The following is a 13,699-nucleotide window of genomic DNA, read 5'->3' on the forward strand; positions in this document are numbered from 1 at the left end:
GATCCTCTTATTTGTAGCCAGCATTCTATACTGGATTATCATACTGAATTTGTTATGGAATGATGAATGCTTAATTTGCAAACAGCAGTTTTTACAAACAGGTTTTAAAAAGGATAAAAGGCAACTTAAAGGTGTCATGGTTCCACTTACCTTGGTTTCTTGGCTTTCATTTACTGAAGGTGAGCCATGTGCACTCAGATCCTGACTCTGCGGACTTTCGGCAGCACCTTGCTGATGACTACTAAAGTCATTAGGGTATTCTTTCAAAAGTAAGTCCTGTCCTTCAACATTTTTACTGTAAGCTCTAGCAAGAAAATTAAGCAAATCTTTATTTTTTGAATAAACATTTTATGAACAATCCAAGATGTTACTAAGTCAATTTAACTTGGTAGCTTTTCTTTTAAATATTTCTGCCCCCAAAATAAAATAAATCCTAATTGTATTTTTAGGATTTATTCCCCCTTCCCTCAAAGTCATGTTCAAAGTATTTTAAACTATTTACTTTTAGACTAGACAGGATTTTACCCAATTCTAATCCCTAGTGTTACAGTACATTGAAATAACCTCCTTTATCTAGAAGAATTATCACATTATTTGCTCAGTTAAATCTATCCCTGAGGTTAACTGTAAGCATTAGACTGGAGTAAAATACAGAAACTCATTTTTATCACTATGTATGAGCCCAAATATATTTTGAGTGTAAGCTCAGTATATGCAGTGTTTCCCTTCTAGTGCACAAATAGCTAAGGGTATATGGTATCTTCCCTTTTTAGTGACCTCCCTCATTATTCATACAGAATTTTTGTGGATTCCACATGGATTCCATGGTTTTGGGTTTTAAATGTATAACATCTACCTGCTGTTTCTTCTGTGCCACTTGCTTTGCTCCCATAGTGACCATCTGGCTTGCTCTCTTGCTTCATATTTTTTGTGTCTTAGAGAGAAGACTTCATCAGAAAGATCTTCTATCTGGAATTAGAAATAAAAAGTTTGGCTTTTATCAGAAACATTTTGAAATGTACAACCAGGTGTCAATTTCTCATGAGTCAAGAGAACAATAGAAAGTAAACTCTAAAATAAATGCAATCTAAGACAAGAGAATAAATGTTAGGAGATGAGCTTCAAATTCCTAAAAAGAGAGTTAAAATTTTTTTTAAACTTTTTTTTTTTTTTTTTACTATTGGGTTACATTTGAACACTTACGTCACTTTCGTAGATTACAAATAGGTTCATAGGGCTTTCATTTTACATACAATATTCTCAATGCTCTATTTATTCAAAAGTTTGTACTGATTGCACAATATGGAGTATACTGTTCTAGGAATATGTTACTATCACAGAAAAGTAAAACTGATTGACTGAGATAAATGAGAATTAATTTAATGACTTACCTGGGGTTTTAAGACTTTGGTTATAAAGAATAGGAGTGTCCTGGCTAGGATCATACTGAACTAGGGAAGAGTGCATTAAAGGTGAGAAGGGCATTAAATAGTAAATTTTGGTAGTTGAAAAACGGGAACAGTGGTCCTAGGAACATTGTTACAGAAACAAAATGTCTTTTATATAATATACTGTTTTTGTATCACTTTCTAATTCCCTTTGGTTAATGTTTTACCCATATAGATCCACAGTCCCTTTCCTGCAATTCAAAAAAATATGAAAAACAACAAGACACCCCCAAGTTTTCATAATTCATTTGGTGACATAGACATCTCATGGTGTGAGGCTATTCTACTTCCTTATAAATACTTCATTATAGGAACATTAATATTTGATTGTGAGAACTGTCCTAGACTCCTTGCATGTATTACATAATGTATGTACTACATTATTTTTCTAAAGTCCAAAATTTTCCAAATTCCAACCAATTTGTTCCAAGACTTTGAATATGGTGGGCCTGAATATTAAGATTAAACCTCGTGCAGGAAAATATGACTTAATACAGGAAATGAATGTAGATATTCACATAAATTCAATATTTTAACCACTCATGGAGGCAAATGGTATATTTTCTATTTGTATAAGAACATTTTATAATCAAATATCCTTAATGAAGAACTTAGTTTTCATAAATAGAAATAAGCCTCAAATTAAACAGACTTCATAATATATAAAGTATAGTTATCCTATCAGTGAAAGGAAACTTACCTCTTCATCTACATAATATTCATCCAAAGGCTGAAGAACAACCATCCTCCAGCTGTAGAAGATACAAATCAATGTCCAACAGCTCTATGTCAGTTATCGATAAACACACACAAAAAAAACACCCTGATTTGTGGGTATTTGCCAATTCTTTGTGTGCAGACTTCATCTTGGCTTCTTTTAAGTTTAATAACTGCATCACAAAATGCCTCAATATTAAACAATCAGCTCAACCATCAGCTCTAGCCTATCACATAAATTGAAAATCGTTGCTATAGAACAACATAACCACAAATAATAAACGTTATCTCTTATGTAGAATATATCAAAATTTTCTGTAGGAATTCTCATACTACCTCAAAATAATTATTGAGAGAATTAGAAATGAGCTGGAATAGAGAGCAGTAGGAATTATGGGAGTTGTCACCAGCTCATGCCCCTGTTTCCAGCCTCTTCTATCACTCCTAGTGCCAGATTCATATTCTTAAGAAACTGTTTTCATCATCGCTAAAAAAAATGGACTCACTTGGCTGTCAGTAGGAAGCAGATCTGTGTATTGCATTCAAGGACCTCCACAATCCGGTTCCAAGTTCTTTTCTAACACTAATTACCTTTATTGGCCTACACAAAGCCTCAGTCTTCTGGCTGAGCCTTGCACAGGTGTCCGTATGCCTTTGTTGGGGTCTCCCTATGTGAATAGGTCCCCCTCCTCCATGATGTCTTCCCAGCCATCTTTCTGTTTAATGTGTTTATTGCTGACTTGGCACTACATCAACATCTTAGTTTTGTTGTCACAGGTGTTACTGGTCTTACAGTGTGAATACCCCATGCAAAGGCACTTGCTTTCTTTGAACTCATTTTGCTACCCTGTGTAAACCTCCATTTTAAAGAGCAATTATTAATTCAAGTATAATTATTTATATCCCTAAAGTACCTTTTAGTGCCATATACATAATAGATAACTAAATACTGAATTAAAAAAAAGAAAAAAGACCGTTTCACAGTAAATAAGTCTTAGGAATTCCCAATCCTTAATAGAACTGAGAAGTAAACTTGTGGCACTTTTTCAGCAAAGTAATGTAAAATTTTCTCCATTTTTCCTCTATGGTTATACAAGTGGGAGGAAGGGGAAAAGCAGCATCTTCCTTTTATTAAAATTTTAACTTCACTCTGAAAATATAAGTTTATTCAAGAAAAGGAAGGAAGAAAGAAAATAAAAGGATGTAAGTATACATACCTTGGAGTAAGTATTTCCTTATATTGGAGTTTCTCTAACTTAGCTGGGGCCACTAATGACATGGGAATCACAATATTATCTATGTCATAAGAACTCTCACTTCTCAGTCTCCGTCGTGCAGTATTCTGCAGCAAAATAGGATTACAGTAGTTTTACAGCAGTATATACCTGTATATTAAGTTTTATAAATACATCATTAAAAATCTGACTATAAAATGTTGAAAAGGCAAGAAAACATACTTGTCTTCTATAACCCAGACAATCTTTGTATTTTTTGGCGGGTATGCAATATACCTTTATGTGTGCACACATTACAAACCTATGTTTATGACCATAACAATTAGAAATGCCCTAAAATGCAAAACTCTTATCGTAAAAGATTACCATGAAGCACCTTAAATGTCAATGAAATGATCACTTTACAAACTTTTTTAAAAATTGATTTCACAGAGGAAGGGAGAGGGAGGGAGAGATAGGAACATCAATAATGAGAGAGAATCATCAATTATAAATTGGCTGCTTCCTGCACTCCCTCCACTGGGGATTGAGCTCCAAAAGCCCAGCATGTACCCTGACCAGGAACCTAACCCTGATCTGGTTCATAGTTCGATGCTCAATCACTGAGCGACCCAGGCCGGGCAACAAGCTCACTTTTTATTGTGAAAGACTGGAATATGAAATATTTCTATGAAATACTTGGTGAGTCATTTAGTAAAGATCATTATTACAATCTTCATTTATGTATTCCTTGTGTCCGAGTTTAGCACTTTTTCCTAAATCCATCTCACTTTTTTATTTAAAAAAAAAAAAGTTTCTATTGATTTTAGAGAGAAATATCGGCTGCCTCCTGCATGCCCTTTACTGGGGATTAAGCCTGCAACCCACACATGCGTCCTAACTGGCCACCTCTGGGTGCATGGGCTGAACCAACTGAGCCACACCAGCCAGGACCTAAAACCCACCTTTTGACTTTCACTCTCTGACCAGATAAACAGGAAAGTAACATAAGTGCTGGATTCTTACTAGTAAGATTATATTTATCTTCATGTTAAGGAGTAGGGATGCTTATGATAAAGTTTGTTTCTAATAAAAGCCATACCAAGGATTAATGAACAGTTGGTTTCCTACTAAAAAAGTATAATCAAATTTATTGTTTCCTGATAATATAGTTCTAAATATGCTAATATGTGCTAGTAAATAAGGCCATTAATTAACAATTTATTTTTTTCAAATCAGCCAGTTTTAAAATTCTATAAAGCAGTTTTAGAGTTCAGTGTACAAAAAACCTACTTGTGTTGAATTCTGGGTTCTTGATGTAACGCTGACATTAGCAACAGCAGTAAAATTGCAGTGGGATCCTGGTTCTGCATGTTGAAAAGCAAATTCTTCAAATCGAGTTCTTTCTCCTGCCATGGGAAAAATCATTGAGAATGTCAAACATTTACGTGACTTATATTTCTATTCAGGTAACATGTAATTTCTTTTCTGTTTATTAGTTTTCTTTTTATTATTTCTTAAACTCCTATCGAAAACAAAACAACAAAAAAAGTGGAAAAAATTTTACCCACAATTATTTCCATTTTCTGCTACAGTTCTGATTATTTTCATTTGCTGGGATAATGACAGTTTTATACATTTTTCTACTTTTTGGAAGATTTCTTTAGCTTGTCTTCTGACCATTAATTTTTAAGAAGTGTTCTATGTTCAAAGTATCAACTAATTTGTAAAAGTTCTTTCTCTTTTTTTAATAGCATCCTGTTTTTATTTTATGGAATTTTTCTTTTCTCAGGATAAGTTTACTTCTTTTTTTGATATTTTGTGTCTCACAATCCTGTTTTCCATTTGTTTTGGTTCCCTATCTGTGAGTATATATATAATTTATTCACTTATATACTGCCTTTATTTCACTTTAGTTTGGATCTCAAAAAATATTTTCCTGTGTAATGTAAAATCTGTCCATATTTACATTTTTCCACTCGTTAAAAAATGTCCTTTATGTAGTTTCTTCAAATCACTATCCACATTGAAATTAGTACTAAAGACTTGAGACCAGATGTCGTACACTTTAAGAGTCATCTACTTCTTAGTAATATTGCATCCTACTTGTTCTTGTATCCCTGTGTTTCCATCAATCCAAGTGAAACATTTATATCTTAGGTAATTTGTATTTTATAATATATCTTATTAAGAGATGCAAGTTTTCCTGTGTTTTAAGTATACATGTCTGAACATTCCTCAAAGGCTAAGTTATTTCGTCATCTTAAGATCAAGGCACTAAAAAACATCATGAAATCTATGGTCAAGGGTGAGTTTAATTTTGTGCTACACTAGATCAGGCAGTGACTGTCATGTAGTGATCTGGTCCATTTTGGTGGGATTTCTAGAGACAGTGAAGAATGTGCTTCCTTTTCATGTTTAGTTAAAATCCAGTACATCTTGGATATAATTTGTTTCTAATTTATTGGACATATTGACATTACATCTGGGGAATACAAATATATATATACAGTTTGGGCAAAACGTTTACAGTTCTACATATGGAGAACAATTCAAGGATAAACTTTCACATACAACTGTAAACCTACTTTTGCCCCACCCTGTGGTGTTAAATCCACTGGAACAATGAACAAAACCTGTGAGTATGTAATTTGATAATATATATCTTTGCAGTTAACTTTTACTTTTTATCATTAATTTGGAATAGCTGTGGACACTATCTTATCTAAAATCCCCACATAAACCTCTTTATATTACTAGAAGGATCCTAGTTTTATGATATTCCTATGGTCATCTTGGAATTAATTGTAAGTTCATAGAGGGAATTAAACTAGGTGGTTGAGTTACCTTAAATGAATCTCATCCAATTTCTCAAAATTTTGAGGAAGCTTCAGTGAGAATTGACACCATAGTAGATACCAGAAATGGTGATAAAGTTCTATGCCAGCCTTGTACTGACCTAATTTTAATCCAGAACACAACCTTTGAGACTAAGTCATGTCTAGAATTATAGTTAATAGATAGCTCTAGACAGGAAGGAAAGAAATTCTTACTTGCCATAAAGTGGATGAATGCACAGTCCACAATTCTGAATTGATAAATTAATGTGCTGTTTAATATTCATAGGACCATGAATATTTTATATAATTCTTGGCTACTGGATTATAAACTCCCATGAACCAGGGATTTTTTGGAGATCAGAATTTATTTTCAGTTTTTAGTACTAACCTCCTTTTAACCTACCTAATGCTGTTTCACTCAAGTGTCTTTTCTTTCTCCCCTGTAACAGCTGTGCAGAAGATTCTGACCTTATTTGAGGCTTGCATGTAGGAGAATATCCATTTCTCCATTGACTCAGAGAAGAATTATATACTAAAGCAAACGGAAAGAAAGAAAATGTGCAATTTTAGTTCCTTAACACAGATAGTGTTTCTACTTATGATATTGATATCATTTAAATTTGCATATAACAAATACTTAGATACCAAGATATAATACTCATAAACTGAAAATACTAAATAAGATTCCTCAACAACATCCTCAGGAATTATCCAATTTCTTATAGTTGCTCCATTATTTGAAGAGGATAAAAATGAAAGTGATCTGTTCTCAAAGTCTTCTAAAGTACAAAATGTTATAGAAAAGATTCTGTAAATATTGGTTAAATATAAAAATTATTTTTAAGTTTCTGCTTGCCCTTAAATCTGGAAATAATTCAGGACTAAGTGAGATTTTACAGAATCACAATAGCCTGGAACCTCTTAAGAACATGAACAGATCTCATCAACCTTACAGTGCCTACCATCATTCTTTTCACTTTTTAAAAAAATAATGCATTTTCTAAATCTTTAAGTCAATATCTCTGTGTCTCAGCTGCCTTATCTGTCAAATAGTGATAATAGGCATTAGAGGAATATCTGACATGATACGTATTGAGTAAATGTTTACTTCTTCATGATGATTATCTGAACGCCATATTTCCAGTGCTAGATTGATCCAATTGGCTGCTTTTCTTGAAGGATTTGGAAATGTGTAAGTAAATGGAAAAAGTAGTATGTAGGCTAAAGTACCAAAGTCTCATCAACATTGAAAAAAAGGCATGGCCTATCAACAGTAATGGGTTCTTGACTTCAAGATGGCAAAGTACTCTAAAAATGCAATCACTAATCATCTGAGAGATGCAAATTAAAAAAATCACCTCACCCATCAGAATGGCATCAACAAACAAGTGTTGACAAGGATGTGGAGAAAAGAGAACCCTAGTACATTGCTGGTGGGGATGCAGACTGGTGCAGCCACTATGGCAAAACAGTACGGAGTTTCCTCAAAAAATTAAATATGGAACTCCCATTTGACCCAGTGATCCCCTTTCTAGAAATATATCCTAAGAAACCTGAAACAACAATAAGAATATATGCACCCCAATGTTCATAGCAGCACAATTTACAATAGCTAAGATTTGGAAACAGCCCAAGTGCCCATCAGCAGATGAGTGGATAAAAAAGACTGGTACGTTTATTACACAATGGAATTCTATGCAGCGGTAAAAAAGTTACATTTAACATTTGCAACAGCATGGATGGACCTGGAGAGTATTATGCTAAGAGAAAGATAAGTACCACACAATCTCAAGTGGAATCTAATGATTAAAATAAACTGATGAACAAAATAGATCCAGAGACACAGAACCATAAACAGACCAATGAATTTCATAGGAAAAATGGGGGTAGAGGGGGAGAGATTAACTGGGGAACTTTTCCTATATGCATACAAAGGCTTGGGAGGAGTGGGTACAGTGAGGGAATCAATGGTGTGGGAATGGATATCTGTAATAACAACAGAAATTTCTTAAAAATGACAAAATTTTTATAGATATGCACATATACATCCATACTAGCAAGCAAAAGGAAACATGTCTGTGCAGAATTTGTGAGAAATCTCTGAAGGACTAATACCACATGGAATTTGACTGAAGAGCAAACTCCTTACCAAAGCACATGCAAAGTATTGCTACAAAAATGTGATCAACATCAAAGGTGTTCTAGACCTGGAGGAAAGGGAAACAGCAGGACAATTATCTGGAGCAACTAATAGGATCTCAACACCTCAGCAAGGCCTATGAGAGTATCTATTTTACTAGATAAAACCTTGAGAGCCTTGAGCCAAGAAATGGATAGATTAGGCCAGTGGTCGGCAAACTGCAGCTCGCGAGCCACATGAGGCTCTTTGGCCCCTTGAGTGTGGCTCTTCCACAAAATAGCACGTGCGGGCGCGCACATACAGTGCGATTGAAACTTCGTAGCTCATGCGCAGAAGTCGGTTTTCGGCTCTCAAAAGAAATTTCAATCGTGCTGTTGATTTTTGGCTCTGTTGACTAATGAGTTTGCCGACCACTGGATTATGCAATGTCTATGTTCCCCACTTTAAAACCTCCTGCCCATCTTTGCCTCTGAAAAATTGTATAGAGCACTCATTTCTACCCCTTCCACAAAAAGCACTGCATAAATAGGCAGAACAGTCTTAATGGTGATAGCCAATTTAAGGTTGAGAACACAAGACCAACTGTCTGTGTCTCTTCTTTGTATTATCATGTTGGTATTCAAACAACAAATGGAAGAACTACCTCAAGTAGTTTACAGAGTATAGATTAACAAGTCTTCAAAATTCTAACATTGCCCAAAGAAACAGGTAGAAAGCCTCTAGAGCAGTGGTTCTCAACCTTTCTAATGCCGCGACCCTTTAATACAGTTCCTCATGCTGTGGTGACCCCCAACCATAAAATTATTTTCATTGCTACTTCATAACTAATTTTGCTACTGTTAATGAATTGTAATGTAAATATCTGTGTTTTCCAATGGTCTTAGGCTCTACAGCAGTCCCACGGGTTGAGAACCACTAGCAGGGTCATCTAAGACAGTGGTCGGCAAACCGCGGCTCACAAGCCACATGCAGCTCATGAGCCGCGGTTTGCTGCTCTGTTGACTAATAAGTTTGCCAACCACTGGACTAGACTAAATGTTACCGTGTAGTTGGAAGCTGTGAGGATTAGGCAATTGTGGCATATTGTGTGCAAAGAGGTAAAGGGTAGTATATGACAGTGGTCAGCAAACTCAGTCAACAGAGCGGCAAACCGTGGCTCGCGAGCCACATGTGTGGGTCGTGACCCACAGGTTGAGAACCGCTACTGTAGAGCCTAAGACCATCGGAAAACACAGATATTTACATTAACGATTCATAACCGTAGCAAAATTACAGTTATGAAGTAGCAATGAAAATAATTTTATGGTTGGGTGTCACCACAGCATGAGGAACTGTATTAAAGGGTCGCGACATTAGAAAGGTTGAGAACCTCTGCTCTAGAGAGACCTTAGAAATGGAAAATATAACTCAAATTTAAAAACAAAATCACTAATTGGGCTGAATAACAGAATGGACACAGCTGAAAATCAAAATCAGTAGGTTGGAAGAGGAATTCCACAACTCAAAGGAATAGAGTGATGGAAAATAAAGACAAAACAAGATGGGGTAACAGGAAAGAATGAATGGGGGGCTATATTTGAAGACACAGTGGCCAAAATATTATCCACAATCTATATTAACACTGGATTGCAAGAACTTGAGTGTCAAATCAAATGGGAAAAACACCCATAAATCATAGCACATGACAGTGAAGATACCCTAAAAGTTGCCAGAAAAGGGGTAAGATTTCTGTAAAGAAATGAGAATCAGATGGACATAAAGCAAAACTAGATGCACAAACTGAAAAAGAGTTCAGAGAAAATGTTAGAATTCCTAGATGGCCTCCAATACCACCCCCCCTTCTTTTAAGTGGGGCAGGACAGGTATTTATTATGGGAGAAAATAGGTACCAACAGGCAGTAGGACAGGAGGCATTGTGATGAGTGTGGGAGGCAGAGCCTGGGAGTAACAAGCCATCTTCTGGATCAGGAGACCACATGGACACTAGGCCACAGGAAACCATAGAAAGCAAAGAAATATTCACCCAAGGCAGAACATATCCTATCTAATAAAGAAGGAATATGCAAATTGACTGTCACATGGCCACAAAGATGGTGCTCATAGCCACAAGATGGCAGTGCCCAGTCCCCTCAGACCCGCGGAGTCCCCCAGTCCTTTCAGCCCCGCCGGGGGTGGTGGGGGGGGGGGTGGTGGCAGGTGTGCCGTGCAGCCAGACCTGCCCTCAGCTGTCCAGGGCCGGCCCGAGGTGCAGGCAAGCCTCGGATGGTGGCTGCCCAGGGCCGCCCAAGGCTCAGGTAACCAGGGCTGGCCGAGGCTTGTGTGCCGGCAGTGGCAGCAGCAGAGGTGTGATGGGGGCATTGCCTTCCCCTGATCGCTGGGTTGCCTCCCACCCTTGAGGGCTCCCAGATTGTGAGAGGGAGCAGACCGGTCTGAGGGCCCCTCCCCCATCCAGTGCATGAATTTTCATGCACCGGGCCTCTAGTTTGCTTAATAAGGACTGAAGGAGTGAAGGGATTACAAAGTAAAAGTTAAGCAACTTTGACCAGCTTGAGAGTTAAACTTATGGACAATAAAAATAACAATGGAAACACCAGACTAGCCAGTGTCGGTGCACCACCACAGGCCCAAGACCTACCAGCTGCGTGTGAGCCACCAACCAGGTATGTGGGCATCTATGTACTTTCAAGGGGGGTATGGGGGGGACACCAATATACTGAGTGCTTAAGCTCACCAGGAAACAATCATACACCAAGATGCATGGGCATAAAAAACAGCCAGGATGTCATGTAAGGTAAGGTTGCCTCCAAGATTTCTTACCACCCAAAGAAAGAATGCAGAGAAAGATGTTAAATAGGAAACAAAAATGCCAAGCATAATTCTAAATTCATTTCTAAGAAGGTGTAACTACAGTTGTGAAAGTTAGATTTTAAAATGCGTATGTGCCTGGCATGTCTATGAATTCCAATAGTGCCAACTCTTGTTTCAATATAAATATTTTTGGAGTATTTTAAAACAAATTCCAGGCAATTCATCTCTTTTTTTCTAAAAGCAGTTCATTGTTTTCTAAAAGCACATAAAACATTTTGAAGAAAACTTAATCTTCACCAAGATGATGCTTTTTATTGAATTTTACTCAAAAGTTTCCTTTACACTTACCATTTTTTCTCTTAGCGTCTTATAAGGTTGCAGTGAACTCTTGAAACAGTAGGCAATACATGACAATTCAGAGCCTAACTACATCTGTTCTGTTTATAATAACTCTCCCACCCAGCCTTTGGGTTCTTGCTCTCCCAAATCCTCTCCTACTAGATTCCATCGTAAAACACAACTTGACCCAGTATCTCTCCTATCTCCTGTCTTTCCTTTTCATTTATTCAGTCAATACATAGAGATCCAATTACATGCCAGTGTATTATGCTCTGGGGACACAATGGTGAGCAAAAACCAGCATGGTCCCTGCCCATGATGTAAGTTTATAGGCATTATCTTCAAAACTGCAACTGGAAGATGGTACTATTGAGAGAAGTTAGAGTAAGAGAACTCTAGGAAAGGCTTCCTGAGATAAAGTGATAGATTTAAAATATGAACACAAATAGCTGATGGCAAGGGGAAGAAAGAATGGTATGTGTGAAGGCAAAAAGGAGTAGGACAATTTGGCAAGAACAATAGCAGTAGTGTAGAGTAAGGAAGCATGATGAAAATGAACCAAGAACAAGGAGCCAGCCTATATAGGCAGGGTTTCTCTATTAAGAATATTCCATCAAGTATTTGAAGGGAATGGAGTTGGAGAGCAGGTGTGACGTTAGGTTTGCATTCTGAAAAGATCACTTGGTACAGGGATTGGAAGGAAATAAAAAAATCGGTGGTATAGACAAGGGCTATTTCAGTGGTAGAGACAAGAGTTATCATTAAGTTGGACTGTGAGAGTGGTAGAGATGAAGACAGTAGCAGATTTGAAACAGATCTGTAAGATCGCACTGAAAATGGGTTTAGATGTGGGAACGTGGTGGGTAGGAAGGCTGAGCCCTAGGTTTCTGGTTTGTGTGGTTGTGCCATTGTTCCTCTCTTATCCACTCAAAACGTAACAAACTTTAATTTTACATAATTTCAGATTCAAGGAAAACTTTCAATAGTACAAAGAAGTCCAGTATACCCTTCACTGAGATTCCCCAAAATGTTAACATTTATTACATTTGCTTTATCTTTCTGAACTCCAATGAAATTAAGTTGCTGATAGGATGCCCCTATATGTCCAAATGTATTTTCCAAAAACAGGCATTCTCTTACATAGTCACACTGATCAAAATCAAGAAATTATTAGTTAATTATAACCATATTCAGATTTCACCAATTATTCTGATGATATTCTTATAGAAAATTCTGATCACTGCATTTAGTTCAGGTTTCAAGTGTTTTTGGATCTGAAACCATTCCATTGTCTTATCTTTCATGACTTTAAATAGTCTGATGTATACAGGCACTTAATTGGGATTTTTCTGTTACTTTCTCACAATTGGACACTAATCATCTATTCACTCTTCAACCCACTGCAATTTGTCTTTTCTCTACTTGTTACCTGAAGTCAGCAGTGCTGTCACAGTTGCCAACTATTGTGGACAGTCCAGGATAAATCCAAGTTCTGGCAAACACATAAACATCTACTTACCTTCACACAATTCAGCCCACACAAATACTAGGCCATTTGTATATGCATGAACACATCACACTCTTACATGGCTCCCTGACAAGTCACATGTTTGTTTCCATTTTAAAATTTTGTTACTCAATATAGGCTAAAAGCATTTGAATCACCTGGGACCTTGTTAGAAATGCAGAATCTCAGACCCCATTCCAGACTTATTGAATCAGAATCTACATTCTAACGATATCCGCAGGTAATCTGAACATTAAAGTTTGAGAAGCAATGATTTGAACACTTCTTCCTCTCAATTCCAGTTAAGTAAATTTATACATTACTATCTTACTAGAGTTTGTCTTGCCTTTTCCCCAGCACCCTTAACCTTTCTTCCTCTAGGCAGAGTTATACACTCCTTTTTAGAATATTTTTAGATGTGCCCATCATCTCAATTATTTGTGTCTGCTTTCCCCTATTACATTATAATTTGATTTCCTGATTCACCTTTGATTCTTCAGCACTTAACAGTCTACCTGGCACAGAGTAGGTACTCAATAAATGTTGAATTCTAGTTTTACTTAATTCTCTAGAAATCATTAACAGTAAAAGAAAAATTTATGACTAGCTACTTAAGACACTTATATAGGATAAAACCCAATTAATGCTTAATTATTTGGGTTGAGAGTGGTAGGGGAGGAGAGATT

At 36.6% G+C, this 13,699-nt stretch overlaps 1 protein-coding gene across 2 annotated transcripts in view; it reads right to left on the reverse strand.

The window, feature by feature from the left end:
• KANSL1L (KAT8 regulatory NSL complex subunit 1 like) overlaps window positions 1-13,699 on the reverse strand; it is a 102,465-nt gene that overhangs the window by 2,496 nt on the left and 86,270 nt on the right. For both annotated transcript variants that reach the window (XM_080670600.1, XM_080670599.1), the window contains 6 exons: window positions 6,623-6,751; window positions 4,673-4,788; window positions 3,383-3,507; window positions 2,149-2,200; window positions 857-969; window positions 151-304 (listed from right to left, as the gene is read on the reverse strand). In XM_080670600.1, the coding sequence (XP_080526726.1) occupies window positions 151-304; window positions 857-969; window positions 2,149-2,200; window positions 3,383-3,507; window positions 4,673-4,788; window positions 6,623-6,751 (689 nt within the window). The remainder of the gene's footprint in view (window positions 1-150; window positions 305-856; window positions 970-2,148; window positions 2,201-3,382; window positions 3,508-4,672; window positions 4,789-6,622; window positions 6,752-13,699) is intronic.

Source organism: Plecotus auritus, assembly GCF_963455305.1.
Source record: "Plecotus auritus genome assembly, chromosome: 5".
In the NCBI taxonomy this organism is placed as follows: Eukaryota; Metazoa; Chordata; class Mammalia; order Chiroptera; family Vespertilionidae; genus Plecotus; species Plecotus auritus.